General features: G+C 52.3%; 4 protein-coding genes across 9 annotated transcripts in view; 3 read left to right on the top strand and 1 right to left on the bottom strand.

Annotated features, from left to right (window-relative positions):
- Window positions 1-2,184: 2,184 nt before the first annotated feature.
- LOC127480040 (bile salt-activated lipase-like) lies at window positions 2,185-6,674 on the top strand. The gene is made up of 11 exons (XM_051807691.1): window positions 2,185-2,285; window positions 2,796-2,946; window positions 3,188-3,310; window positions 3,654-3,851; window positions 3,947-4,077; window positions 4,268-4,375; window positions 4,577-4,694; window positions 4,982-5,168; window positions 5,414-5,617; window positions 5,756-5,953; window positions 6,418-6,674. The coding sequence occupies exons 1-11, from the start codon at window positions 2,220-2,222 to the stop codon at window positions 6,620-6,622; spliced, it is 1,689 nt and encodes a 562-aa protein (XP_051663651.1). The 5' UTR covers window positions 2,185-2,219; the 3' UTR covers window positions 6,623-6,674.
- Window positions 6,675-8,819: 2,145 nt separating this feature from the next.
- Window positions 8,820-14,059, top strand: LOC127480041 (bile salt-activated lipase-like). The gene is made up of 11 exons (XM_051807692.1): window positions 8,820-8,927; window positions 9,438-9,588; window positions 10,025-10,147; window positions 10,457-10,654; window positions 10,750-10,880; window positions 11,104-11,211; window positions 11,422-11,539; window positions 12,398-12,584; window positions 12,830-13,033; window positions 13,172-13,369; window positions 13,835-14,059. Exons 1-11 carry the CDS (start codon window positions 8,862-8,864, stop codon window positions 14,037-14,039), a joined length of 1,689 nt encoding a protein of 562 aa, XP_051663652.1. The 5' UTR covers window positions 8,820-8,861; the 3' UTR covers window positions 14,040-14,059.
- Window positions 14,060-14,670: 611 nt separating this feature from the next.
- Window positions 14,671-24,044, top strand: GTF3C5 (general transcription factor IIIC subunit 5). 3 transcript variants are annotated; one of them, XM_051807439.1, is made up of 12 exons: window positions 14,680-14,838; window positions 15,430-15,652; window positions 16,142-16,340; window positions 17,114-17,309; window positions 17,664-17,768; window positions 18,279-18,393; window positions 19,056-19,136; window positions 19,652-19,749; window positions 20,417-20,499; window positions 20,795-20,937; window positions 21,583-21,745; window positions 23,953-24,044. In XM_051807439.1, the coding sequence occupies exons 1-11, from the start codon at window positions 14,698-14,700 to the stop codon at window positions 21,738-21,740; spliced, it is 1,542 nt and encodes a 513-aa protein (XP_051663399.1). In that variant the 5' UTR covers window positions 14,680-14,697; the 3' UTR covers window positions 21,741-21,745; window positions 23,953-24,044. The 3 variants fall into 3 exon arrangements, with proteins under 3 accessions (XP_051663398.1, XP_051663399.1, XP_051663400.1); XM_051807440.1 differs by lacking the exon at window positions 23,953-24,044 and adding an exon at window positions 23,269-23,355; XM_051807438.1 differs by lacking the exon at window positions 23,953-24,044 and having other exon boundaries at window positions 14,671-14,838; window positions 21,583-23,216.
- RALGDS (ral guanine nucleotide dissociation stimulator) overlaps window positions 22,908-27,592 on the bottom strand; it is a 58,728-nt gene continuing 54,043 nt past the window's right edge. For 3 of the 4 annotated variants that reach the window (XM_051807436.1, XM_051807434.1, XM_051807437.1), the window contains exons 10-18: window positions 27,394-27,471; window positions 27,212-27,298; window positions 26,893-26,925; window positions 26,528-26,649; window positions 26,296-26,391; window positions 25,963-26,164; window positions 25,375-25,734; window positions 25,122-25,236; window positions 22,908-24,955 (exon numbers count right to left, since the gene is read on the bottom strand). In XM_051807436.1, coding sequence (XP_051663396.1) covers window positions 24,780-24,955; window positions 25,122-25,236; window positions 25,375-25,734; window positions 25,963-26,164; window positions 26,296-26,391; window positions 26,528-26,649; window positions 26,893-26,925; window positions 27,212-27,298; window positions 27,394-27,471 — 1,269 coding nt within the window. In that variant the 3' untranslated portion in view covers window positions 22,908-24,779. The remainder of the gene's footprint in view (window positions 24,956-25,121; window positions 25,237-25,374; window positions 25,735-25,962; window positions 26,165-26,295; window positions 26,392-26,527; window positions 26,650-26,892; window positions 26,926-27,211; window positions 27,299-27,393; window positions 27,472-27,592) is intronic. The other variant, XM_051807435.1, reaches the window with a different exon arrangement.

Here is a 27,592-nt window from a genome sequence, read left to right as displayed (position 1 = left end):
ATTATTTTCAGAAGGAGTTTCTGCCCTCAGTAACCAAGACTTCCCATAGTCTAGAAGCCCATTTTCAGGCACTTTAAACATCACTGTTCCTGGAAAAAAAAAGATCTGCAAGTCATTTGGTATCTAAGACATAGCAGAGGGCAGTTAGAAATAATATTTTAATTTCGGACAGTTTTATCCACTGTGTCATATTTTTGTATTACAGCCCTTTTCCATAAATATTTTGTTCCCTGCTGTAGCCACTCTTGAGGTGAAACACAGCATCAGCTTAACAGCTCATGGTGCACAGTCTATAGAAGAGAAAGCAAAGAAGAAACTTCAGCCAGACCTTAGATAGGAGATGTAATATTCCCCTAATGGCATTCCACTCCACTCTTATCACCATGTTCCAATATTTAAAGGGTGGCTACAGAAAAGATGGAGATTCCCTTTTTTACATGGAGTCACATGGAAAAGAGGAGGGGCAATGGGTACATGTTGCTCCTGGGGAGATTCTGGTTGAATACCAGAGAACAATTTTTCATAGTGAGAGCAATCAGCCCCTGGAATAATTTCCCCTAGAAAGTGGTGGATTCCCCACCATTGGACAATTATAGGATTCAGCTGGACAGGGTGCTGGGCTGTCTTGTCTAGACCATGCTCTTGCCAAGGAAGATTGGACCAGATGACCCTTGAGATCACTTACAACCTGGTATTCTGTGATCCCATTAAAATGTGGTACTGCTGCACCCTACAGGCTGAAAACAGTGAATATACAGTTCTTTTATTATTAATCACAATATCTAAGCCAGGCTTACGGCTTTGTGGAGGGAGGCTGCCTCAAGGTTCCTGGGTATTTGGGGCTGGTTCTGTTTCTATCCCACCCCAGGGCTCTGACAGGATGAACACACCCAGTTCCCACCCTGCTGGGATGAGCGGGAGGAACAGCAGCGGCTGTAACTCCAACACACAAACACACACACAGAGGTGCCACCAACCCTGACTCAAGGACTCCATGGCAGGGGGGATGCAGGCTCAGCTGTGCTGGGGATGTCCTGAAAACCCTGGCTGGATACCCACGGGAAATTTGGAGCTCGGGGATGGAGGGAAGATTGGTTGCATGGGCAGGAGGTGGGATGGAGGCCTTCACCTGTTTAAGCTGCTGCCTTCTTCTGTTTTATCCTTCTTGATTTGGCACAACAGAGGATTTGCCAGGTGAGGGGCCCTGGTGATGTGGTGAAGGTGACTGCTTGGACTGCCTCTCCCAGCACACATCACACAGTGTGGGGTGCAACAAGCCCAGCTTTCTGCCACGAGTCGATGCCACATGTTCCTGTGCCCACACTCACCCAACCTGTGCCCTGCCAGCTCCAATTGGTTTTGCCAGAAGAACAATCTGTGAGATCTCCCACAAGAAACATCTTTCATTTTCTCACTGTTGTCCTTCATCTGCACCTTTTAAAGGGGAAAAAAAACCATAACTGCATTTCCATCTTGCTTTGCCTGTTGATAAAGAGGTTGGCCAAAGTTAAACCAACCCATTGGCCACTCAGCTGAGTCTCTTCCCTAAGTCCATGTATGCCATAGGCAGAAGGCAAATCTGATCCTTTTGCTGCTCCTTAGGGAGGGATACGACAATCCCCAGGTGTCTGCTGAGAACCTGATTGGCCTCAGCAGGGCCCGTTGCCCACACAATGCCATCTTTGTGAACTTTGATGATGGAGAAATCCCAACTGAACCACTCCACTGGATGCTGCTGTACAGACCTGGAAGGAAGCGTGCAACAATCCTGTGAATAAACAGGTCTCTACATTGTCATAATTACTGGCTAATGAGCCCTCTAGCAAGCTCAACAACCTCCCAAGAGTGAGGCCAGAATCCAAACCAGCTGGTAATACACCAGAGAAGAAGAGGAAGAAGAAGAGAGGAGAAGTTCCATTCTCAAGCCTCTCTGTGTGTGGGTAGTTTAACCACGATGATGGACATGTGGAAAACAGAAAAGGTACCTGAGCAGGTTTGACCTCCAGCCCACAAAAGCAGCACCTGCAGGGCTCTCACACAGCAATGCCAGTTCTACCTTAGCCAGGGACTGGCCTCAGGCTACTCAAGGACAAGTGTGTGGAGGCTCCTCTGGTTCACCTCAGAGCCAAGGCTGGCCCATGGCATTGACACACCTGCCCCCTCACTATATATATACCAGCTTTCCAGCTGGGCACTGTCTCCTCAGGTGTGCCCTCACCATGGCTCGCTGGGGGATCCTGTGCTTGGCCTTGTGCTCCTCCCTCGGGGTGACCTGGGCTGCGACCGTAAGTACAAAGGCACTCCTCAGGGCTTGGCAACATATTTCACCTGTCCCTGCCTGAGTTCCTGCCCTGTTACACCCAATCTGGATCCCTGACAGAGAACCTGCAGGCCTGGCAGCTGGGGCACAGTGTTTTCCTGCCCTCAACATGGCAAAGGCTCTCAGGGACATTTTCCCAAGAGTTCCTGCACAGTTCTGTGTCAGGTCTGGCCAGGTTTACACCCTAGGGCTGAAGGTCCTCTCCTTCTGCCATTTATTTTTGGGAGTGTGTAGGAATTGCTGCTGCCTGTCTGCTCCAAAGGGCACCTGCAGGACACCTGCATGGTCACAGCTCCAGTGGCACCTCCCTGTGGGATTCCCACAGGGATCCAATGGCACAGATGGGGAGGGCGGGCTGTGAGTGGGTCTGTGTGGGGGACTGGCCAGGGCAAGGTGTGGGTGCTGGTGGCAGGGGAAGTCAGAGGCACGAGGAACTGAGCAATAGATTGTCTCTTCTCCGTGCTATCCCCTGTAGCTGGGTGTGGTGTACACCGAGGGCGGTTTTGTGGAAGGCGAGAGTAAGAAACTGGGACTGTTTGGGAGCTACGTCGACGTCTTCAAAGGGATTCCCTTTGCTGCCCCTCCAAAGACTCTGCAAGACCCTGAACCTCATCCTGGCTGGGATGGTAAGATCCAACCTTTGAATGCCTTTGGTTTGGGATTTTATTTTTCCTTCTCTCTCGTCAGTCTAGTTCACATGCGAAAGGGTCCCACTTTGCCACTCAGACAGGTCATAGTGCCTGGGGAGGATTTTCTGCCTCTGCACTGGACTCAGAGAGCAAAGGATGGGTGGACAGACAGACTGAAAACAGTGGATGGAGTTGATGCCCCTAACTAGGACATGCTGTCTTTCTTCTCTCCTCTCAGGAACTTTGGAGGCAAAATCATACAAGGATCGCTGCATGCAGATGACGCTCACCCAGACTGATGTCCATGGGATAGAGGACTGTCTCTACCTGAACATATGGATCCCTCAAGCCAGGAAACAGGGTATGTGCTTGGCAGGGACCCAGGCAGGAGCTTCCCAGCTGCGTTTTAAGCACAGATTATTCTGGAGCATCTCTCAGCAGTTACATTCCCATAGTGGGCAAGTGCTGAGCAGTGATTTTGAGGAGAAAGGTGGGAACTGTGTCAGGCAATGACCCCCAGCTGCAGCCTCTTGGGAGGTCCAGCCTGTTGTGCAGAGCAAGGACTTCCTTGGCCAGAGGTGATGGCAGAGCATTGTCTGTTCCTGCCCAGGTGCAGTGATGCTCAGGGAGTGGGTGAGGGGATGGACAGGCTGCACCTCCTGGCTCTGTTGTAGCTCACTCTGCTCCTCTTGCTCCCCTGGCAGTCTCTACCAACCTGCCTGTGATGGTCTTCATCTATGGTGGTGCCTTCCTGGTGGGAGAGAGCCAGGGACCCAATTTCCTGGCTGACTACCTGTACGATGGCGAGGAGATCGCCGTGCGGGGCAACGTCATCGTGGTCACCATCAACTATCGTGTGGGGCCCCTGGGCTTCCTGAGCACAGGAGATGAGAACATGCCAGGTACCACCACTGCTCCCTCTGTGTCTGGGGGGGACCCTGTGCTGGGTCAGCTTTGCTGTGCCCCTGCTCAGTGGTGGGTGCTCTGTGCCGCTCAGGGAACTACGGGCTGAAGGACCAGCACATGGCTATTGCCTGGGTGAAGAGGAACATCAAGGCCTTTGGGGGTGACCCAGAAAACATCACCATCTTTGGGGAATCGGCCGGTGCCGTCAGTGTCTCCCTGCAGGTGAGTTGTCTCTGTCACTCCCCACTAGAACCACTTCTGTGTAAATGGGGGAGAGGGACCCCTTGGCACTGGGACACTTTCCTCCCCAGGCTGGGTTCACAAGCTGTGAGGTGATCAGTGAGGTCTGACACACCATGGTGTCTCCATGAATTCTTACCTGGAACCCTCTTGTTTCCATTCTGCACCCCAGAGCTTGTCCCCGAAGAACAAGGGCCTGTTCAAGAGAGCCATCAGCCAGAGCGGTGTCGGGCTCTGCAGCTGGGCCATCCAGAGGGACCCGCTCTACTGGGCTAAAAAGGTAATGTTCAAGTCTTGCCTGAGTGATTGGAAAAAACAAAAAAGTGATGCCCTAGAGGAGAGCATAACTAGGAGCTGTGCCCAACAGAACTTTGGAAACATGACGCTTTGAAGATCAAAACACATCCACCCCTCTGCCTCTATAAAAATAACCTCTGTCTTTGGGAGGTAATGCTAGGTTTCTTTCTCTCTCCTCCTGCAGCTCGGAGAAAAGTTGGGCTGCCCCACAGACAACACTGCCACCTTGGCCAACTGCCTTCGTGTCTCTGACCCCAAAGCCTTGACACTCGCCTACCACCTGCAGCTGACCAACCTGCCCAGTAAGTCCCCTGGCCCATGTGGTGATTCCCCATCCAGCCAGGGCTCCCCAGACCTCTGGCAGAGCACTGGAGTAATTTCCAGGAGTGCTGAAGCAGTGCTTGTGTCCTTCAGAAGGAGGGCAATAATGCCAGATCTTGCAGTCACCCTTCCATAGGCAGATGCACATTGCGCTGGCTGAGCACAGCCCACCTCAGCCTAATTTTTCCACAGCTCTTTGAGTCATTGCAGACCACACACCTGTCTGGTCTCACCTCCTAACAGACTCTGGGTTTGTCTCCCGCTGCAGCTGCCCTGGTGCACACCCTGGCCATCACCCCTGTGGTCGATGGAGATTTCCTCCCAGACATGCCAGAGAATCTCTTTGCCAACGCTGCCGACATTGACTACCTGGTTGGGGTCAATGACATGGACGGGCACTTCTTCGCTGGCTTGGATTTACCTGACATCAATGCTCCACTGAGGAAAGTCACTGCGTAAGTGAGAGAGGCTCTGGAAACCCTCAGCAGGAGGAATCTTCTCTTTAATGTAGCTCCCAAACTCTGAGCGCTTAGACCTGAGTGGACAGGGCTCGACCTTCAAAACTGGGTGTCACTCCGAGCCTGGGTGCCCAGGGCTTGTGTTGCTGAGTCCAGAGCCTTCAAGAGAAAGGGCCAGGCAAGAGTTGTGCCCCACTGGAAGCTGCTGGTCAGTAACTAGTTGATATGGCTTGTCTTTTCAGGGAAGAGATCTACAATTTGATCAAAGCACTGACCGTGGACAGGGGCGAGGCTGGAGCCAACGCCACGTACAGTATCTACACCCAGAGCTGGGACAAGAACCCGAAGCAGGAGGACATGAAGAAGACAGTGGTGGAGCTGATGACTGACTACATCTTCCTGGTTCCCACACAGTGGACCCTGAACCTGCACCTGCAGAACGCCCAGTGAGCCCCTTAGCCCTCGTAGGAAGACTGAGCTGGACTGGGGGAGCAAAATGCTGCATTGCCAGCAGAAGGGGCTGAGGAGCAGGTTAAGAGAGCTCTGCTCTCCCCTTGCTTAGCCAGTCTCTTTTGTTTCCCCAGGAGTGCCAAGACATACAGCTACTTGTTCTCCCAGCCGTCCCGCATGCCCGTCTACCCCAGCTGGGTTGGGGCAGACCACGCTGATGACCTTCAGTACGTCTTTGGGAAGCCCTTTACCACCTCCTTGGCCTACTGGCCCAAGCACAGGACCGTCTCCAAGTACATGATCGCTTACTGGACCAACTTTGCCAGCACTGGGTGAGTGATTCCTGTTCCACAGTTGTGCTTTGCTGCAGCCCTTCAGCCTGCTGCCTTTGCCCAGTAACTTCTCAGGATCATTCCCCAAGGCAGGGTGTTCTCTGTGTTTCTGTTGTGAGCTGGGTTCTGTGTCTCCCAGTGGAGAGTTTGCTCTGGGTCCTCCTCATCCATAGCACGCCTAGGGGGACAGAAGGAGCATTTTCAGAGCTTGTGAACTCTGCTTATACTTAATGATGAGGTTCCTTCCTTAATTGTGGTGTTCATACAGGACTTAAGTCCCTGCATGTAGCCAGGCATGATGCCAGTGGGGGCTGATGGAAGAGACTGCAGGTTGGCAAGTCGCTCCCGGCAGGCAGAATTCCTATTGCTTGTCCCAGTGTCAAACACTCTGTGTGCACTCACTTAAAGCTTTATCCACAAGCTTCCATGATAAAACTGAACTTGTGTGTGTCTCTTTTTCCCAGTGATCCCAACAAGGGGAATTCAGACGTGCCTGTTTCCTGGCCAGCCTACAGCAGCCAGGGCACTTACTACCTGGAAATCAACGACAGCATGGACAAGAACTCCGTGAAGCAGGACCTGAGATCCCGGTTTGTAACCTTCTGGAACTCGGTCTATCGGAGCCTGCCCCAGGTTGCCAACATCACCCAGTCGGGGTTGCTGTTCTGAACTTAAGAAAAAACACCTTTTAAAGGTCAATTAAAGGCTTGCTTGCAACTGAGTGATTCTGGTTCTCTTTGTGTTTGCCATAACAGGATTTTGTCACTAACCTTAAGGTCAGGCAGGAAGGGACATCTATGGGCAGTGTGTGTCCCCTGACCTGTGACACCCCAATGTCCAGGGAAGCTGTTGACAGCCAGGGCCCAGTCTCTCCCCTCTGAACCTGCTGGCTCTGGGGTTGTTTTCCCTCATTGCCCATGTGGTCCCAGGCAGGACAGCACCAATCCTGACCTGTCCTCTGGGTATCCCCATGTTATCATCAATGTCCCTGCTCATACCAACCAGCTCTTAGACAGTTGCAAGTGCAACAGGTGAATGCAAACCAATCCTGACCTGTTGCTGATCATCACTCAGGAACTGACTGGGGCAAAATAAACCCACATGGGAAGTGATTCTACACGGGTTTTTGGGCATACACCGGGCTGGACCAGGCTGGGGAACTCCAGCTCCATGCAGGGCAGGGCAAGGACCACACCTGCCCACAAGCTTCATCCTCCACATGCTCCCATTCACACACCAAGGCAGAGCCTGGCCCTGGTACCCCACAGTGGGGTCAGTGGCTGTGCTGGAGCTGCTGGGTTCATGTGTGTGGAGAACCCTGGGCTGGTGCGAGACACTGGGGCCATGCTGCAGACACAGGGAGGAGAACAGAGGTTGTGTGTGCATGTGGAGATTCTGCTGTGCATGTGGAGATCCTCCATGCAGAGGGGCTGGAGGGTGAGGAGCCCAACCCTGGAGGGGGCCAAGGCCAGGGTGAGGGAGCTCCCAGACTGGAGCTGACCTCCTGCTGCTTCCAGTGAGCTGGAACCAAGGGCAGGGTTTGCAGGAGTTGATGCCATGTGTTCCTCTGGCCTGTGACCACCTGGCCCCAGTTGGCTTTTCCAGAACAACAATCTGTGAGATCTCCCACAAGAAACATCTTTCGTTTTCTCACTGTTGACCTTCATCAGCACTTTTTAAAGGAAAAGGAATTTCTAGATTGAACTGGAACCTGCATTTCCCTCTTGCTTTGCCCCTATACCACTGAGTAGATGCAGTAGCTACAGGAGGACAAATGCAGAGGGTGAAGCCTTTAGTGCTCAAATACATTTCATACAGATCAGGACCAGGTGCCTGAGGATTTTCTGCCAGCCAGGGTGGAGCACCTCTGTCAGTGTGCCACTGAATGCAGCTTGGAAGGGTTTTTTAAATTTAAATGTTCTTTCCTCAGTGGTGTCACGAGAGTCTTTTATGATACCAGTATGTGATAAGGGAGTTTGGGCCAAAGTAATACCAACCCATTGCTCACCTGGCTGAGTTCCTTCTCTTCTGAAATCTGGAGCACAAACTTCATTTTTGCAGGTTCATGGGAAAGCTCCAGTTACACCATAAAATGCGTATGGATCCTTTCCTTTTTTCCTTCTCTTAGGAATCCATCTATATTTTCCATAAGGAGCCTTACCCCCTTATGGCAGATATTCTGCCAGCTCTATGATTGAATGTGCAAAGGTATTGCACTGGCAGCTGAGTGTTCTGTTAGAGACAGATTTCAAAGCCTGTTGTTTATGTCCTGTCCATTTCCCTGTCTTCTTGGCAAATACAACAAGCAGTGAGGATGTCAAAGAGCAGCTGGCAGATGAGCCTGCAGAGAGATCAGGGTGATGAGGGTGATGAGGAGGAGGAGGAAGACTTCAGGCTTTGTGATGGGAGTGACTATAAAGTGAAGATAGAAATTCTGGATTATGTGTGAACTTGGTGACCAGTCTGGCTGATGTTAGATGGAATCATCTTCAAGGATTGCTGTCATTTTCTGAGTCTTGTGCATTCCCCAATGTGTTCTGAGCACAAGGTTTCTCAAAGGTTGCCAATAATATGTTTTATTGCGCGGCTTAATATGATTTCAGCCTCCTGCGCTTGGATGAGGCTTCTCGTCAGTGCTGTTTATGTTTTCTGGAGTTTTCTTAGACTGAGTGATTTCCTTCAGTTTGGCCTCCAGCCCACAAAAGCAGCACCTGCAGGGCTCTCACACAGCAATGCCAGTTCTACCTTAGCCAGGGACTGGCCTCAGGCTACTCAAGGACAAGTGTGTGGAGGCTCCTCTGGTTCACCTCAGAGCCAAGGCTGGCCCATGGCATTGACACACCTGCCCCCTCACTATATATATACCAGCTTTCCAGCTGGGCACTGTCTCCTCAGGTGTGCCCTCACCATGGCTCGCTGGGGGATCCTGTGCTTGGCCTTGTGCTCCTCCCTCGGGGTGACCTGGGCTGCGACCGTAAGTACAAAGGCACTTCTCAGGGCTTGGCAACATATTTCACCTGTCCCTGCCTGAGTTCCTGCCCTGTTACACCCAATCTGGATCCCTGACAGAGGGCCTGCAGGCCTGGCAGCTGGGACACAGTGTTTTCCTGCCCTCAACATGGCAAAGGCTCTCAGGGACATTTTCCCAAGAGTTCCTGCACAGTTCTGTGTCAGGTCTGGCCAGGTTTACACCCTAGGGCTGAAGGTCCTCTCCTTCTGCCATTTATCTTTGGGAGTGTGTAGGAATTGCTGCTGCCTGTCTGCTCCAAAGGGCACCTGCAGGACACCTGCATGGTCACAGCTCCAGTGGCACCTCCCTGTGGGATTCCCACAGGGATCCAATGGCACAGATGGGGAGGGCGGGCTGTGAGTGGGTCTGTGTGGGGGACTGGCCAGGGCAAGGTGTGGGTGCTGGTGGCATGGGAAGCCAGAGGTACGAGGAACTGAGCAACAGATTGTCTCTTCTCCGTGCTATCCCCTGTAGCTGGGTGTGGTGTACACCGAGGGCGGTTTTGTGGAAGGCGAGAGTAAGAAACTGGGACTGTTTGGGAGCTACGTCGACATCTTCAAAGGGATTCCCTTTGCTGCCCCTCCAAAGACTCTGCAAGACCCTGAACCTCATCCTGGCTGGGATGGTAAGATCCAACTTTTGAATGCCTTTGGTTTGGGATTTTTTTTTTTTCTTCTCTTTTAGCCTGTTTTTGGCAAGCCAAAGATGTTGTTGCCTGCTTTTATTGACTGAGTAGAGCCAATAAGAAGCTCTTTGTCTCCTGGAGGGTCTGAGAGTCTGTGTCTAGGTGTTCCCAAGTGACTAAAGTAACCCCGGAAAGTAACAAAACCGAAGCATGGCACCTGCACCTGCCCTCCCCTGGCCATGGCTGTCCAGAGCCAATTCACAGGGGCAAGGCTCCTACTCTGTCACTCCCTCAGACCGGTCATAGTGCCTGGGGAGGATTTTCTGCCTCTGCACTGGACTCAGAGAGCAAAGGATGGGTGGACAGACAGACTGAAAACAGTGGATGGAGTTGATGCCCCTAACTAGGACATGCTGTCTTCCTTCTCTCCTCTCAGGAACTTTGGAGGCAAAATCATTCAAGAATCGCTGCATGCAGATGACGCTCACCCAGACTGATGTCCGTGGGATAGAGGACTGTCTCTACCTGAACATATGGATCCCTCAAGCCAGGAAACAGGGTATGTGCTTGGCAGGAGATTCCCAGCTGCCAGATTATTCTGGAGCATCTCTCAGCAGTTACATTCCCATAGTGGGCAAGTGCTGAGCAGTGATTTTGAGGAGAAAAGTGGGAACTGTGTCGGGCAACGACCCCCAGCTGCAGCCTCTTGGGAGGTTCAGCCTGTTGTGCAGAGCAAGGACTTCCTTGGCCAGAGCATTGTCTGTTCCTGCCCAGGTGCAGTGATGCTCTGGGAGTGGGTGAGGGGATGGACGGGCTGCACCTCCTGGCTCTGTTGTGGCTCAGTCTGCTCCTCTTGCTCCCCTGGCAGTCTCTACCAACCTGCCTGTGATGGTCTTCATCTATGGTGGTGCCTTCCTGGTGGGAGGGAGCCAGGGAGCCAATTTCCTGGATAACTACCTGTACGATGGCGAGGAGATCGCTGTGCGGGGCAACGTCATCGTGGTCACCATCAACTATCGCCTGGGGCCCCTGGGCTTCCTGAGCACAGGAGATGAGAACATGCCAGGTACCACCACTGCTCCCTCTGTGTCTGGGGGGGACCCTGTGCTGGGTCAGCTTTGCTGTGCCCTTGCTCAGTGGTGGGTGCTCTGTGCCGCTCAGGGAACTACGGGCTGAAGGACCAGCACATGGCTATTGCCTGGGTGAAGAGGAACATCAAGGCTTTTGGGGGTGACCCAGAAAACATCACCATCTTTGGGGAATCGGCCGGTGCCGTCAGTGTCTCCCTGCAGGTGAGTTGTCTCTGTCACTCCCCACTAGAGCCACTTCTGTGTAAATGGGGGAGAGGGACCCCTTGGCACTGGGACAATTTCCTCCCTGCCTGCTGCCTCATTAACATCCTCCCCTGGACAGCAATGCTCAGCCTCTGTGTTTTGTAGGTGCTCCTCCTTCTTCTCTTTAACCAGTCCCCTGAATTTTTGCCTGGAACCCTCTTGTTTCCATTCTGCACCCCAGAGCTTGTCCCCGAAGAACAAGGGCCTGATCAAGAGAGCCATCAGCCAGAGCGGTGTCGGGCTCTGCAGCTGGGCCATCCAGAGGGACCCGCTCTACTGGGCTGAAAAGGTAATGTGCAAATCTTGTCGAAGGATTATAGCTTCCTAAAAGGTGGTTCCCTAGAGGAGAGCATAACTAGTAAGGGATTTGGCAGGAGCCATGTCCAGCAGGGCTTTGGAAACGTGATGCTTTGAGATTAAAACCAACCACAGCTCTTCCTCTGTAACCCCTGTTTTTGGGAGGTAATGCTAGGAGGTTTCTCTCTCTCTGCTCCCACAGCTTGGAGAAAAGTTGGGCTGCTCCACAGACAACACTACCATCTTGGCCAGCTGCCTGCGTACTGCTGATCCCAAAGAACTGACTCTGGCCTACCACCTGCAGCTGACCAACCTGCCCAGTAAGTCCCCCAGCCTGCACTGTGATCCACCACCCACTCAGGGCTTCCCAAACCTCTGGCAGGACACTGGGGTAGTTGCCAGCAGTGTTGAAGCAGTGCTTGTGCCCTTCAGAATGGGGACAATAATGCCAGATCTTGCAGTCACCCTTCCGTAGGCAGGCGCACATTGTGCTGGATAAGCACAGCCCATCAGGCAGCAGGGATTATCCAAGGGTCATGCCTTGACTCCAGAGAAGCTGTTTGGGCTTCCTGGTCTGTGGAAGTAGCAAGAGCAACTCCCGCACGTGGCTTACAAACAAAATACAATTGACCACATCCCTGCTATTTCCATTTGAGTCGCTGGGTGGAGTGTGGGACTCACACCAGGAAGGGAACGCTGCTGCTTTTGCTGCCTGCGAGGACTCCTTTCCCAAGAACACTCCTCTTGCTCTCCTCATGCTCCTGGTCACTCTGAGCCTTTAGCGTTGCTCAGGACTGAGATTTGGCCAAGCCACCACTATGCAGATGCGCTGGCTGGAGCTGGCAGTCCTGGCAGTCAGAGAGCATGGCCAGACGGGATAAGTTCAACTCTTCCCTACACTGACTGGGCTTTTTGGGAAGGGACTTGGTGGAGGAGAGGAATTTTGGATGTTACGGCCTGGTAACATGGATGCCAGATCTCCTGCTCTTCTCTTTCACCGACAGTCACGAGGTTTACCCTGCTTCTGGGTGACATCCTGCCCGTGCTGAAGTCACTGCTCAAGCTGTCATTCACCTCAGCCTGTTCTTTCCACAGCTCTTTGACTCTTGGGATATACCAGACCACACACCTGTCTGTTCTCACCTCCTAACAGACTCTGGGTTTGTCTCCCGCTGCAGCTGCCCTGGTGCACACCCTGGCCATCACCCCTGTGGTCGATGGAGATTTCCTCCCAGACATGCCAGAGAATCTCTTTGCCAACGCTGCCGACATTGACTACCTGGTTGGGGTCAATGACATGGACGGGCACTTCTTCGCCGGCATAGATTTACCTGACATCAATGCCCCCCTGAGGAAAGTCACTGCGTAAGTGAGAGAGGCTCTGGAAACCCTCAGCAGGAGGAATCTTCTCTTTAATGTAGCTCCCAAACTCTGAGCGCTTAGACCTGAGTGGACAGGGCTCAACCTTCAAAACAGGGTGTCACTCCGAGCCTGGGTGCCCAGGGCTTGTGTTGCTGAGTCCAGAGCCTTCAAGAGAAAGGGCCAGGCAAGAGTTGTGCCCCACTGGAAGCTGCTGGTCAGTAACTAGTTGATATGGCTTGTCTTTTCAGGGAAGAGATCTACAATTTGATCAAAGCACTGACCGTGGACAGGGGCGAGGCTGGAGCCAACGCCACGTACAGTATCTACACCCAGAGCTGGGACAAGAACCCGAAGCAGGAGGACATGAAGAAGACAGTGGTGGAGCTGATGACTGACTACATCTTCCTGGTTCCCACACAGTGGACCCTGAACCTGCACCTGCAGAACGCCCAGTGAGCACCTCAGCCCTCGTAGGAAGACTGAGCTGGACTGGGGGAGCAAAATGCTGCATTGCCAGCAGAAGGGGCTGAGGAGCAGGTTAAGAGAGCTCTGCTCTCCCCTTGCTTAGCCAGTCTCTTTTGTTTCCCCAGGAGTGCCAAGACATACAGCTACTTGTTCTCCCAGCCGTCCCGCATGCCCGTCTACCCCAGCTGGGTTGGGGCAGACCATGGTGATGACCTTCAGTACGTCTTTGGGAAGCCCTTTACCACCCCCATGGGCTACTGGCCCAAGCACAGGACTGTCTCCAAGTACATGATCGCTTACTGGACCAACTTTGCCAGCACTGGGTGAGTGATTCCTGTTCCACAGTTGTGCTTTGCTCCAGCCCTTCAGCCTGCTGCCTTTGCCCAGTAACTTCTCAGGATCATTCCCCAAAGCAGGGTGTTCTCTGTGTTTCTATTGTGAGCTGGGTTCTGTGTCTCCCAGTGATGGAGTTTGCTCTGGGTCCTCCCAGTCTATAGCACACCTAGGGGGACAGAAGGAGCATTTTCAGAGCTTGTGAACTCTGCTTATACTTAATGATGAGGTTCCTTCCTTAATCGTGGTGTTCATACAGGAATTAAGTCCCTGCATGTAGCCAGGGATGATGCCAGTGGGGGCTGATGGAAGAGACTGCAGGTTGGCAAGTCGCTCCCGGCAGGCAGAATTCCTATTGCTTGTCCCAGTGTCAAACACTCTGTGTGCACTCACTTAAAGCTTTATCCACAAGCTTCCATGATAAAACTGAACTTGTGTGTGTCTCTTTTTCCCAGTGATCCCAACACGGGGAATTCAGACGTGCCTGTTTCCTGGCCAGCCTACAGCAGCAAGGGCACTTACTACTTGGAAATCAACAACAACATAAACAAGAACTCCGTGAAGCAGGACCTGAGATCCCGGTTTGTAACCTTCTGGAACTCGGTCTATCGGAGCCTGCCCCAGGTTGCCAACATCACCCAGTCGGGGTTGCTGTTCTGAACTTAAGAAAAAACACCTTTTAAAGATAGTTCATTAAAAGCTTGCTTTTGACTGAGTGACTCTGGTTCTCCTTGTGTTTGCCGTGACAGGATTTTGTCACTAACCTTAAGGCCAGGAAGGAAGGGACATGTGTGGTCAGCGAGTATCCCCTGACCTGTGACACAGCCGTGTCCTGGGCAAGCAGCTCTTGGGGCAAATTAAACTCTCAGCTTAACCCTCATACCCTCCACCTCTCGCGGCATCAAACACTGGTAGGATGAAGGCTTAAGTTCTTAGGAACCAAAGGCTTATTTTACACCAGATTCCTTGCATGACTTCGAAACTCATGACTCCGAGTTATTCTCCAGTAGTCATTGGCATAACTTTAATGCAGCACGAGCGAAACAGTGGTTGTATGAGCTGCGTATGAGCGTGCACTTAGTACCGAGGGTTCTTGGCCCCGGGGTTGTTTTCCTTCATTTTCTTTTAACCACGAGCAGGACAGGGGACAAAACAACCCACGGGGGCGGTGATTCTGCACGGGTTTAGAGCCAGGAGCTCGAAGGATTTCACGGCCGCCCTCAGGGCCTGCCCTTCGCCCACACGGGGTCCGTAGGAACCTTCGTGCGGCGGAACCTTCGTGCCCGCGGTGCGGGGGACGGGGAGCGGCGGCGCGGCCATGGCGGCGGGGCCGCAGCAGGGCTCGGCCGTGCTGGAGCTGCCCCGGGCCCCGCGCCTCGTCTGTGTGGAGTACCCGGGGCTGGTGCGGGACGTCGGGGCCATGCTGAGCACGCTGGGAGGAGAGCAGGGCGTGTCGCGGGTGAGCGGGGCTGTGGGGAGGGTGGGGGCTCGCTGGGCAGGGGTGTGCGGGCAGCCCGGGCCTGGCCCTGGGGAGGTGGGTGAGGCCGGAGGGGGTCGGGGACAGGGAGAGCCCCGCGGTGGGACCCTCGGTGCGAGCCCTTCGAAGCCAGCAGGCGCCGGGCATGCTGCCCCCGAGCAGGGATTTGAGGGGTGTCGGGCGGGATCGTAAAACCCTAGAATGGTTTGGGTTGGAAGGACCTTAAGGCCCATCTCGTTCCACGCCCCTTCCATGGGCAGGGACACCTTCCCCTATCCCAGGTTGCTCCAAGCCCCATCCAGCCTGGTCTTGGACACTTCCAGGGTGGGGGCCCACCTTCTCTGAGCAACCTGTGCCAGGGCCTCACCACCCTCACAGGGAAGGATTTCCTCCTAATATTCAGGATATTATCTTGCTCATTTATTTATTTCTTCCTAATACCCGGGATGGGAGCAGCTGCACATCCCACGTGTTGGCCAGGCAGGGGTGGCAGTGTGTGGGGTTGGGGCTGGCACAGGCAGAGGGGCTGTGTGGGTGGGATGCTCACGGGGCTGTGCCTGCCCTTGCTGACAGATCTACGCCGACCCTGCCAAGAGGCTGGAGCTGTATTTTCGCCCCAAGGACCCCTATTGCCACCCCGTGTGTGCCAACCGCTTCCCCACCTCCACCATGCTGCTCAGGGTCAGGAGGAGGAGCAGGAGGAAGAAGCAGCTGGACACCGAGGAACAAATCCAGCCAGAAGTCCAGTTTGAGATGGAGATCCTTGGGATTGTCACCACTGTTTACAAATTTCAAGGTAAAATGCTTGGGTTTGTGTCCCTGTGGCTTAGAGATGAGGATATTTGACGGGAAAGGGAAGTGTTTCCCTTTAAACAACTCAGAACTGGAAAGCAAATCAAGTGTCCTTACTGTACAAACCTTTACATAAACTTAGCAGACTCTTAGCTCCTGAAACTTTAGTGTGAGAAATATTGTTAAATATTCTCATATAAATAATATATAATTATAATATAATATATAATGATATTATACTATACATATATATTATAAATAGACATATAATAATGTATTATGATATATTATTACATATTCTATTGTAATATTATAGAATATTGTGTAACTAGTATATAAAGTATATATCATATCATTATACCTGATATATTATATAATGGATATAATATATCATTATATTATATATAACTTATTATATTATGATGTATTGTAATAATATAAATGTTAATATAATTAATGAACTTCACAGTGTTTTAACTTCTGTTTCTCCCAGGAATGTCTGATTTCCAGTACCTGGCAATGCACTCTGGTCCTGATGGCAAACAAACCTCCATGTATGACAAAGTCCTGATGCTCAAACCAGAGAAGGAAGAGTTCTTCAACAGGGAATTACCTCTTTACATCCCACCACCAATTTTCTCACGTCTGGACACTCCCATTGACTATTTTTATCGTCCAGATATTCAGCACAGGTCAGTGCCTTTACATCATTCGTGGATTTCACCTGTTTAAGCTGCTGCCTTGTTCTGTTTTATCCCCCTTGATTTGACACAACAGAGGCAAAAAACTCCCCAAAATAAACAGAAACTGTCTGGCAGTGGCAACCTCAGCAGTAGAGGGTTTGCCAGGTGAGGGGGTGTGGTGATGTGGTGAAGGTGACTGGTGCTCTCCCAGCACATCTCACACAGTGTGGGATGCAGGGACACCTTCCTGCTGATTCCAGTGGGCTGGAACCAAGGGCAGGGTTTGCAGGAGACAATGCCATGTGCTCCTGTGCCTGCCTGGCCCCAGTTGGCTTTTCCAGAAGAACAATCTGTGAGATCTCCCACAAGAAACATCTTTCATTTTCTCACTGTTGGCCTTCATCAACACTTTTTAAAGGAAAAGGAATTTCTAGATTGAACTGGAACCTGCATTTCCCTCTTGCTTTGCCCCTATACCACTGAGTAGATGCAGTAGCTACAGGAGGACAAATGCAGAGGGTGAAGCCTTTAGTGCTCAAATACATTTCATACAGATCAGGACCAGGTGCCTGAGGATTTTCTGCCAGCCAGGGTGGAGCACCTCTGTCAGTGTGCCACTGAATGCACACTTGGAAAAGTTTTTTATATTTAAATGTTCTTTCCTCAGTGCTGTCACGAGAGTCTTTTATGATACCAGTATGTGATAAGGGAGTTTGGGCCAAAGTTAAACCAGCCCATTGCTCATGTGGCTGAGTCCCTCCTTGCCTTTCCCTGTTCCTTAGGGAGGGATACAACAACCCCCAGGTGTCTGGTGAGAACCTGATTGGCCTCAGCAGGGCCCGTCGCCCACACAATGCCATCTTTGTAAACTTTGATGATGAGGAAATCCCAGCTAAGCCACTGGATGCTGCTGTACAGACCTGGAAGAAAGTGTGCACCAATCCTGTGGATAAAAAGGTGGAGGAGGAGCTGAGAAAGGTGGGTGCCTTATTCCTGACCTGAGCACTCTGCTGCAGCAAGCTCTGGAGGAAAAACTGCATTTTCTCTGAATTCTCCAGAAATTCTTGGTGATTTTCACTGACTGATACAGCAGGTTTCAGTAGATGCTGCTGACACTGCTGTGTTCAGTTCAGTCCTGCAAATCAAGATTTGAATCTGTAGCCAACTCAATAATTAAGTTCCTTTTTGTGCGACGAGTTCTCACATTGCTGTTCCAACAGCTCATATTGAGGAGCTAAAGGCCCTGATGCTGAACTAAATCCTCTTGGAAAGCTGATCTGCCATTGGTGACCCACTTCCCCCTGTTCTGTGGTTGTTTCTGTGTCATTTTAGCTCTTTGAAGTCCGTCCTGTCTGGTCTCGGAATGCAGTCAAAGCCAACATCAGTGTCCACCCGGACAAGCTGAAGCTGCTGCTGCCATATCTGGCCTATTACATGGTGAGTGGTACACCTGTGAGCAAGGGAGCAGCAGCTGGGTGTTCCTGGTCCTTCACCACCTCTGAGGTCCTACCACTAAGTACCTGAGCTTAATATTATGTAAAGAGACAAGAGGGAAGGAAAGCCTTGCCTTGGAACAGAAGTTAAAGCCAAGGAGGACTCAGTACCTGTTTGCTCCACTGGTTCTAATCAGCTTTGCAGGTCAGTTCTGATTGTCCACCTGGAAACAGTAGCAGAAATTTTTCCACAGAAACACCTGACTGTGACCTTGCAGGTTAGTTTTTAAAAGCACACAAATATTTGTGTTTTGATGCACTGATTGCCCATGTTCCAATGGCCATAAATAAATACTGGCATGGCAAGTTGAGGAAAGAACTGGGAAAAGAAATAATCTTTGGGCAATGAGGGGAATATTAGAACTTTTCAAGAACCTTTGCACCCCTGTACTGAAGAAAGTGCAACACTGTGCTGCTTTTCTGTAACCATCTTCCCCCATGTGTGTTTATGCAGTTGACAGGTCCCTGGAGAAGCTTGTGGGTTAGGTTTGGGTATGACCCCAGAAAACACCCTGAAGCAAAGATTTATCAAGTACTGGACTTCCGAATTCGCTGTGGAATGAAATATGGTAAAAGGGCCCAACCCACAGAGCTGCTCTCTCTGCTTTCTGGTTAATCCTGGTAGTACTTTTCTTTTTATGTGTTTTTCAAACTCTTTTGCCATATTTCTGCTCTGATGTCACCTTTTGAGCTCCTTGCTTACTGTAGTTCTCTCTAAACTCCTTTAATACTTTATTTCATAGTATGCAATATGTGTTTCCTCATTTGGCACATTCCAGACTCTGACTTCCCTCCTTCATGTGTCCCAAGCCCAAGTGGATGTAGCAGACCCTCCTCCCCCTTGCTCAGGGAGGCACTGAGCAGGAATTCTGGTGCTTCCATAGTAGCTTTTCCTTAGGGACCTCAGCATCCCGTGCAGGATTTTGGGTCTTGGACCTTGGACATGGGGTACCCCTGCTCTGATTTTGCAGAGGGCAAGTTGAGGAAAAGGAGTTTCTGCCATCTAATAAGTCCATGACAGAGCTGGCATCCACTCATTGACATCAGGTCACATTTTCTTTCCAAGTTAAAGGGTTTTATTGATCTCTTCTCCCAACCTTGCTAAAGTCAGCATATCCCAAAGACCAGCCTGCCTTTCCCACACCAGTCCAGCCCTTGTGTTACTGAGCCAAGGATATTCTGCAGGGTGCTTGCCCTCAGTTCATTACTGGTTTTCCTTTTTCACCTCCAGGTTATGCCCCTAATGACATGCCTGTGAAAGCAAAACGCAGCACCTACAACTACAGCCTGCCCATCACTGTCAAGAAACAAGGTAGGTTGGGCCAGCAGAAGGGCTGCCTGGTCTTCTGGGTCTATGTGTGTACCCCACCCTGGTCACAGGTGGTGAAGGGTCTTCCTCTGTTCTAGCTGAGCCAAAGCTGGAGCTTGTTTTCTGGTTATAGTACAGTGCTGCCATTAAGCCAGGAGAAGAATCTGCTGGGAAGTGGTGTGGGAGTCTTGGAAGCATGTCTGGCTGAGCCACAGTGTCTGTTAGCAGGCAGGAGGGAGTTCTGTGCTCAGAATTAGCAATGATGGTGCAGAGAAGGGGGAAGTTCTCTTTTCTTTGTCAAGGGAGAGTAGAAAAGGTTAAAATTACGAACAAGTACACACTGTGGAAAAACACAACAAACTCAGCACCTTCCCTCTGACTGCCCAGTGACATCTCTGAAGAATGAACAAAACTCAGGCAACCATAATTGCTGGGTTGGTCTGGTTTTGTTGAATCAACAGAGAGAAGTGACAGTACAAGGTTGTCTCTAATAGGATTGTCTTTGTTTTTGTTTTCAGTCAGCCACACAGTCAGTGTCCACGACCTCAAACAGGGGCTGGGTACAGCTGGTGCATCTGGGGCAAAAAAGCCCCCCTCCAGCAGGTATAAACTGAAGGTAAGCATGACTCTTATTTAGTCTTGAAGTAGCTCAGTGAAATAGGAGTGTTTCCTGGTTTATCAGTCATCAGGGGGACAGCTGTGAGCGAGCTGATGTCCTCAGGTTTGCCTGGGAAGCTGCTATTTGTACCTGGCACTCCAGGACTTCACCTGCTGTGCACTGAGTGTATTTCTTACATGCTGCAAGGTAGGATTGGTGCTCTCAGCCCTGGTGTGAGGTGTGATGAGCATTTGGCTTCAATTGATAAAACTGGAACTTCATGGGCGGTGAAATGCAAAAAATCACCGTGTCTTTTATCAGGTCATGCTGCGAAATCCAGCAGGGTGGAATAAATAAATGAGTGTTACTCCTCCATTTTTGCTAGAATGAAAACCACAATGCAGTGTTATGCAGTGACAGGCTGCAGGCAGAGCTGCAGGTTGAAGAGGTGAATGAAGTGTGTTCTCTGCACAGCAGTGCTGTTGTTTCTATGACTGCAGGGAAATTTTGGGGCATTCCTCATCCAGCTTTATCTTTTGCCACATGCAGACATTCCTTAGAACTGATTTGTGTTGGAAGTGCCTTGTTCTTAAAGCAGCTCCTGAGAAGTACCTTTTAGTTACCCCAGAGCTGTCCTGTTACACCATAAAATGCACATGAATCCTTCCTTCTTTCCTTCTTTTAGGAATCCATCTACGTTTTCCGAGAAGGAGCTTTACCCCCATATCGACAGATGTTCTACCAGCTCTGTGACTTGAATGTGGAGAGGTATTGCACACTGGCAGCTGAGTGTTGTGTTAGAGACAGATTTCAAAGCCTATTGCTTGTACCCTGTCCCTTCACCTCTCTCCCCTTGACCAGGAACATCGGAGGTTTTTAAGTTCTGAATAAAAGTAGAACAGACTTTTCACGCATGAACTTCCTTTCCCATATGACAATTACCTGGATAATCAACTGTGCTATTCCAGCTCAGTGAAATGGCAGTAAGCCATAGTCTGCCTCATTTAAAGCCCACACCTGAGTGCAGAAGACTAATGTCTCCTTCCCTTTTGCTGCTTTTCAGCCTGCAGAAGATCATCCACCGGAATGACGGCACAGAGTCGGAATGCACAGAGCGGGATGGGTGGTGCCTTCCCAAGACCAGTGATGACCTGAGGGACAGCATGTCCCTGATGATAAAGCAGATCATCAGATCCACAAGGCCTGGTAAGGATGCTTTGAACATCACCCTGTTGTACTGCCTTCCTGATGGTGTGGAGATGTTGTAGGCTGAGGGGAGGAAGGTGAAGTCAGCACTGGGGCAGAGGCTTTCCTGCATCTGCCTCCTCCTTTGTGCTACCCCTCGGTGTTCTTTGTGTTGTAGCTGAGGCTGTTCTGCAGTGTGAATGTGGGTTGGCATTAGGAATGACTGGAAGTAAAGGTTTTCTGTTTCATCTTCCCAGTGTCACAGCCTTCAGGTGTTAAATGTCTTTGCACAGTGATAATCAAAATCTTATTCTTACTGATGTATCTGTTGGTGGCATTTTACTTTTTTTGTCATTACTGACTGAACAAGAAGTGAGGAAGTTGTTTGTGTGTGATGCTGGGCCAAAGCAATAATATCCCAGTGAATTAGATCAGAATGAGCTGGGAGAGGAGGCACAGCACTACAGCTCTGCTGCTGTTCTGCTTGCTTTCCTGGAGTATGAAAAGGATTGCTTTGGGCTTGATCAGATTCTGTTAAGATGTGCAACATTAACTGTGCCCCTGTGGCTTCTGCCTTCCTCTCACATGTTGTGTGAACTCTACTGCAAATGCCCCGAGGTTTCACTGAGAGAGGCATCACAGTGTCTTTCTTTCTCCCCAATTAAGCTCTTTTCTCAAATACAACAAGCAGTGAAGACTGCAAAGAGCAGCTGGCATACGAGTCTGGAGAGGATGAGGAGGATGAAGAGGAGGAGGAAGAAGACTTCAAGCCTTCTGATGGGAGTGAAAATGAAATGGAGACAGAAATACTGGACTATGTGTGAACTGGGTGAGCAGTCTGGCTGCTGTGGACAGAACTGTCTCTTGCTCCTTGAGAGCTGAGGGTTCAGATCCATGCCCAGGATCTGGGAAAGCAGAGCTTGTACTACAATGATGCCACTCTCTCTGCACTGACTGCTGGTAGCCATCATTATGGATGTTTGGGAGTCTTTGCCTACATTTTCATAATTGCTGGCTAAGAAAGCCTCCAGCAAGCTCAACAAACTCCCCAGAGCGAGCCCAGAATCCAAACCAGCTGGTAATACACCAGGATAGAGGAGAAGCTGCATTCCCAGCTCTCTCCATGTGTGGGAATTGCACTCTGTCCAGGTTGGTAGCTGTGTGGAAGATGGAAAAGGTGCCTGAGGAGATGCTGGAAGAAGCACTCCAGCATTTCTGGAGTCCCTAAGGCAGGTTCTGCCCTTCTGCTTGTCCAAAGGGAATGAAAATACTGTGCCTGCCTTCAGCACTGAGCATTGCTGGCCATTTTGGAAATAAAGCCAGCAGGAAAACACACAGTCTGAGTCTGAGTATGAATAATGAATAATTCCCTTCCTGGGATGTAGTGTATGTTGTCCTCACTAGCTAATGCACTTCTCAGTCCTGTTTTGACTTCCCCAGTAGTTAACAAGGACTGAAGGCAGCTGGCAAAGGGGCAGAGCTTCAGGTTCAGAGTTTGGCCACATTGGCCATTAGTCTGGCACCACCAGCTGGTATGTTCCCACCTGGGCACAGAAATTAAAGATCCGTGGCATTTTGTGGGTCTTGTGCATTCCTCAGTGTGTTGCAAGCACACCTGAAGCTAAGCTTTCTTTCATAACAGGTGTAAGGCCTCCTCCTCCTGCATTGAGGAATGATGCCTCAAACCCTAAGGACTGGTGCATTTGCTCTTAAAGCAACTGCTTGTAGCAAAAAGAGTAAAACCAGCAAATTGCCACTGGAAAATGCAACAGCCCCAGGTTCAAATGAATATGGTTCATTTGAAATTCAGGCCCCGGTCGCTCAAACAAAAAGCCTGGTTTTCAGTTCAAACACAAAACAAAGCTCAACTCAACAGAGTGAACATAAGGTATTAACTGCCTCCCCCCCAGTCAGGTCCACCCATTTCTCCAGGAAGGTGCTGGCATTTTGGGGAAGGAGGCCAGGACAACCCCTGCCTGGGGGCAGAGACATTTGAGCATCAGTATTTTATTGCAAAGACTAATTACATTGCTGTGTACAAGTCACACTGGGCAGTGTGTCCTTCATTGAAGTGGTACAAAATACATATGGTACAGCCAGTCCCTCCAGTGACACTGGGCTGCTGGGGACACTGGTGGGAAGGGAGGGGACAGTCCCAGGGTAGGCAGGAGCTGGCAGAGGGAATTTGGTGCCCAAGGGAAGGGGCTGGGCTTTGGGCAGGGTGGGAGGCAGGAGGCTGCCCCTGCGTCAGGGAGCCAGGAGCTCCCATCATGTGCAGCAATGGGCAGTGGGGACACAGGGCTGGGGAAGCCACACTCACACCCAAGCAGCCTCTTCCCCACCTGGTGCCAGGGACCTGCAGCCCACCTCCTGTCACCAGCCCTGGCCCCTGGAGCGTGGTCCTTCTCCTGGAGCTGAGGAAGGCACGGAACCCACCTGGCAGCTCTGATGGGCGGGAAAGAGAAAAGATCTGCTGGAATGAAGCGCTTAAAAAACAGAGATAGAGCCAGGAGCAACAAAAGGTCCCCCTTTGGTTAGTGTTTCCTACAATGATTAAAACAAGCAACTGCCCCTGCTCGAGCAACTAGTGGTAGAAATTTGGGAGGGGGGGACTGGCAGGGTCTGCACCCCATGAGCACAGCAGAGCAAAGCTGCTGCTGCTGCCAACATCCCTCCCAGCAGCCTTAAATACCAGGGTGGGGACAGGAGAGGGACTGGGCTGCAGGGCAGGGGGAAGCTGGATTAGTAAAATGTACAAGTTTGCCTCTTCTATTTACAACCAATAAATACTGAAAAAAAAAAAAATCAGTAAACCTTTTTGTTTTATACAAAAAAAGTCTCATTGCTGCTTCTCCCATGGTCAGTGTTTGAAAAAGTCTGGTTAAAGCCCAAGGTGAGTGGCACTTTCTGAGGGTCAGGCAGTGGCAGCCGGGGCACCGGGAGCATGCTGAGCTCTCCAGCTCCTTGCTCGCCCACGCAGACCCAAAATCTCTTATTTACACGAGTTCAGAACTTTGCTCTCCTCCCCCTCGTTAGGCTGGCAGCGCTGGGGGCACGGCCCGAAGCTTCCCCCGACGGCAGAAGAGACACTGGCATTTGATCTTTGGTGCAAGTTTGAACACGGGCCATTCCAAGTCCAGCTGGAGGAAGCGCTGGATCGGGAGAGGAGCGAGACCACGCAGGCTTCCAGCTGTGGAGAGCACAGGGCATCCACTCCCTCACGGCACAGACACAGCCCTCCTCCACAGGGCTCTGAGCACAGGGCTGCATCTTCCCAGCCCGGGGCATCCGTGGCTTCTCCCAAGGGAAGGACGGGCGGAGATGTGCGGTGGTGGCGATGCCGGCTATCCCAGGGAGGAAAGACGTGGAGGTAACCACCAGGAAAGCTGGGGAGGAGAGCACTGCGCCGGGTGGGAGCCTGTGCAGCCCCAGGGTGGTGGCTCGTGCTCTGCTCCTGTCCAACAGCCCCTCTGCGAGTCGCCACTCCCCGGCTCGCTCGGACACAAGGCACCTACGGCAGAGGCGGGCTCCAGCTCTGGGCTGGCCGGGGCTGGACGAGTGGCGCACCGTGGAAGTTTTAAAAAATAAAACAAACAAAAAAATAGAGATATCCCCCCGCTGCTGCCTTCCTGGGTAGGAAAAAAAAGACCTGATTGGAATGGGGGCTTGTGCAGAGAGAGGCAGAGGCCGACACCAGTTGTCCAACAGCCCGGCTCGGTGCGGGAGGAGGGGGATGCACGGCCATGCCCCCAGGCGGGGGTGGCTCCTCTCCCGTGCAGGGCGGCACAAGGACTGGCCGCGGCCAAGCCCGGAGCAGCCTGCCCCCAAGGCCCCGTCGGTGATGGGTGGCAGTGGGGCTGAGGCTAGAAGATGCCCTTGGCGATCTTCAGGCCTTTCTGCTTCATCCTGGGCAGGGTGGAGCTGGAGCCGTGCTTGATCTTCACCCCCTTGGAGAAGCCCCGCTTCTTGAGCACGAAGTCGTAGTTGGCAGCGGAGTTCATGGCGTAGAACACGTTGGCGTTGTCGGGGATCTTCAGCTCTGAAAGCGAGCAAGGATGGGGGTCAGTCGGGCACCCTGTCCCTGAAAGGGGACAACCTGAGAGTTGTCCCCCTCAGTGTCACCTCCCAGCCCAGCTCCGACCTGGTGCTGCCCAAGCTGCAGGGCTGCCTGGCCCCAGGAAAGCCGCCCCCACCCCAGCACACACCTCTCTCCTCCGAGATGATCTGGACGAGCTCATAGTCCTCAGGCCGGTCCCCGTCCAAGTTGTGCTTGGCCATGGCCTTGCGAATAACCACTGGGGTCTTGTCCTGGCTCGTCACCTGTGAGCCCAGAGCTTTATTAGCCCAGAACACTGCAAAAAGCCTCCCTCCTACTAGTGCCTCCTCCCAAAACAAGCCATGCCTGCATCCGAGCAGGACAAGCCACCCCTCCCTGTCACCACGGGGCCCTGTACTAACCAGGATGCTCTTGTACATGTTGCCATTGTCCACAGCCAGGCTGACACGGATGATGCAACAGTCGTCGACCTGCTGGTTGTAGAGGGGCAGCGAGAGTGAGGAGTAGCTGGAGATGCCGGAGACCGAGCGCTTGTGTGTGCGGGAGGCCGTCACCGGCGTGGAGGAGACGGAGGAGGAGGAGGCACTGCTGGAGCCTGAGCCGATGCCTGACGTGTCCAGGGAGGAGAGGGAGGTGGATTCCCAGAACTGGAGGGCAGGGAGGAGAGGGGATGCGGAGGACACAGTGGGTTTAGCTTCTCCATCGGCCACAGACGGGGCGTACCAGCGCTGGGGGAGGGAGGCCAGAGGGATCTCACTGACCTGTGACAATGGGGGACCGACACAACTACAGCCACCTGAGGCACGAGAGCCTTGCCACGCTGCCGGAGCAGCAAAGGGCAGGGGCCTCCCTAACCCCGGCGAGTCAGAAACAGGCCCCAGGACCCCCACCTGCCCCCCCAGCCCCAGCACTGGGGCAGAGGTGGGGTGGCCCCGACACGATGGCTGCACCTGCCTCAGGAGGCCTGGACCCCAAGAGGTGCCATGTACCTTCTTCTCCTGGCAGTCGGGGGACTCGGGGATGAAGCTGATGTTGATCTCCTCCACGTCGGAGCTGCTGGAGCCGGCAGAGGTGACACTCACCGAGTCGGTGGCGTCCCCACTGCACAGGTACTGCCCACACTTGAGCTGGTCGAAGGATTTGGAGTGGGAGCTGCCGCTGGCGCAGGGCTCGGTGCTCGGCGGCTGCCGGCTGCCAGGAGAGACGTGGGGCAGGTCAGAAGGGAGCAGGGTGAGGGCGCATTTGGCTGGCAGGACCACCCCCAACTCAGCCAGAGATGCCCCGTGCTGACCCCCACCTCTCCCTGGGACAGGCAGACTCACTCGCTCCATCGTTTGATGATGCCCGTGTTCTTCTTCGCCTTCAGCGTGTTGCTGGCTGACTCTGACAGCGGCTCGATCTCACACGACAGCCCATAGCTGGGAGGGGAGAGAGGAGGGTTTGAGCTCTCTGTGCTTCCACAAGCACCAAGGAGGCAGAGCAGGGAGTGGAGAGCAGAACAGAGTGGTGGGACCTCCCGATGCACCAGAGCGGTCCCAGGCCCCACTCACTCACCTCTCGGCCTCGCTGAGCCGCTCCAGGCTGTGGAACCAGTCCACGAACTGGTCCTCCTGCGTGAAGCTGTAGTTGTTGCAGGCTGACTGAAGCAGTTTGATCTGGGCAATGACTTCAAACTCCTGTGGCAAAGGGAAGCCATGAAACCACATCTGTTTTCCAGCCCCAGCCTCCTGCACAGACAGCCCAGCCCCATGCATGCAGGCAGGTATGAAAGACCAGAATCCCCTCCCCAAAAGTGAAGAACATGACAGTAAAAAAAGGACAGAGATCAACCCCAAAGTGACTGGCACAGTCTGGGCTTGCACCAGGTCAGCCTCCTCCTCCCCCCCACTGCTGTGTAGCTGCCAGGGCAAAGCTCTCACCTTCCTTCTCTTCTCAAAGTTGATTAGCCCACCCTGGAAAAAAGAAGGAGATGAAGGTCAGCATGGAGCAGGCAGAAAAATATTGCTCCCATCCCTCCCTGTCCCCGGCTCACTGTCACTGCAGTGTGAGTGTCCCTGCCAAGGAAGTGGCCCAATTCCACAGGCTGACAGAGGTGGATGTGCAGTGTCAGATACAGGATGCAGTGTTGGGTACAGGATGCAGTGACGGATACAGAACACACGGGGGACCAGCTCTCCTTTTATCAGCCCAGGCACTGGGAGGAAGGCAAGGAGGGGAGGATAGGGAGGAGGTACATACATCCAGGAAATCCTTCATGGCGGTGTCGAGCATCACCAGGTCCGTGAGGAAGGTGCCAAGGTAGGGAATGGTGCCCTGCATCACGCCCTGTGGGGATGGAAGGGACAGCAGGGTCAGCAGAGCTGGGACCAGCCTGGGTAGACGCCGGGGAGGGGGCACAGGAGTGGCCCTGCCACACTCACCATCTCTCGCTGCTGCTGCTGCCGCTTCTGAGCCCTCTTTGGGTTGATCTCCAAGGTGGCAAATTTGGATGTGCCCTCCTGGATGGTGGGGAGAGGTGGGGATCAGCACAGGTGAGAAATTGCACTAATATCTATTAGCTAAAATTCACACCCACTTTTATTGGTACAACTTTCCTTGCAGAGGGAAAGAGGGATGAGG

Source organism: Manacus candei, unplaced genomic scaffold, assembly GCF_025592945.1.
Source record: "Manacus candei isolate 608988 ecotype Guabito, Panama unplaced genomic scaffold, ASM2559294v1 h1tg000071l, whole genome shotgun sequence".
NCBI classification, from domain to species: domain Eukaryota; kingdom Metazoa; phylum Chordata; class Aves; order Passeriformes; family Pipridae; genus Manacus; species Manacus candei.
Note: the sequence above shows the minus strand (reverse complement) of the source record. Positions and strands in the feature narration are given on the sequence as shown.

Excerpts from the sequence above, each read along its gene's own strand:
- LOC127480041 (XM_051807692.1), top strand. The coding sequence starts at position 8,862 with ATGGCTCGCTGGGGGATCCTGTGCTTGGCCTTGTGCTCCTCCCTCGGG. Across the intron at positions 9,589-10,024 it reads ACCTCATCCTGGCTGGGATG|GAACTTTGGAGGCAAAATCA; the intron begins GTAAGATCCAAC and ends CTCTCCTCTCAG. Across the intron at positions 10,655-10,749 it reads AGGAGATGAGAACATGCCAG|GGAACTACGGGCTGAAGGAC; the intron begins GTACCACCACTG and ends TGTGCCGCTCAG.
- LOC127480040 (XM_051807691.1), top strand. The coding sequence starts at position 2,220 with ATGGCTCGCTGGGGGATCCTGTGCTTGGCCTTGTGCTCCTCCCTCGGG. Across the intron at positions 3,311-3,653 it reads CCCTCAAGCCAGGAAACAGG|TCTCTACCAACCTGCCTGTG; the intron begins GTATGTGCTTGG and ends CTCCCCTGGCAG. Across the intron at positions 4,376-4,576 it reads CGCTCTACTGGGCTAAAAAG|CTCGGAGAAAAGTTGGGCTG; the intron begins GTAATGTTCAAG and ends CTCCTCCTGCAG.
- GTF3C5 (XM_051807439.1), top strand. The coding sequence starts at position 14,698 with ATGGCGGCGGGGCCGCAGCAGGGCTCGGCCGTGCTGGAGCTGCCCCGG. Across the intron at positions 15,653-16,141 it reads CACTGTTTACAAATTTCAAG|GAATGTCTGATTTCCAGTAC; the intron begins GTAAAATGCTTG and ends TGTTTCTCCCAG. Across the intron at positions 19,137-19,651 it reads CATCACTGTCAAGAAACAAG|TCAGCCACACAGTCAGTGTC; the intron begins GTAGGTTGGGCC and ends TTTTGTTTTCAG.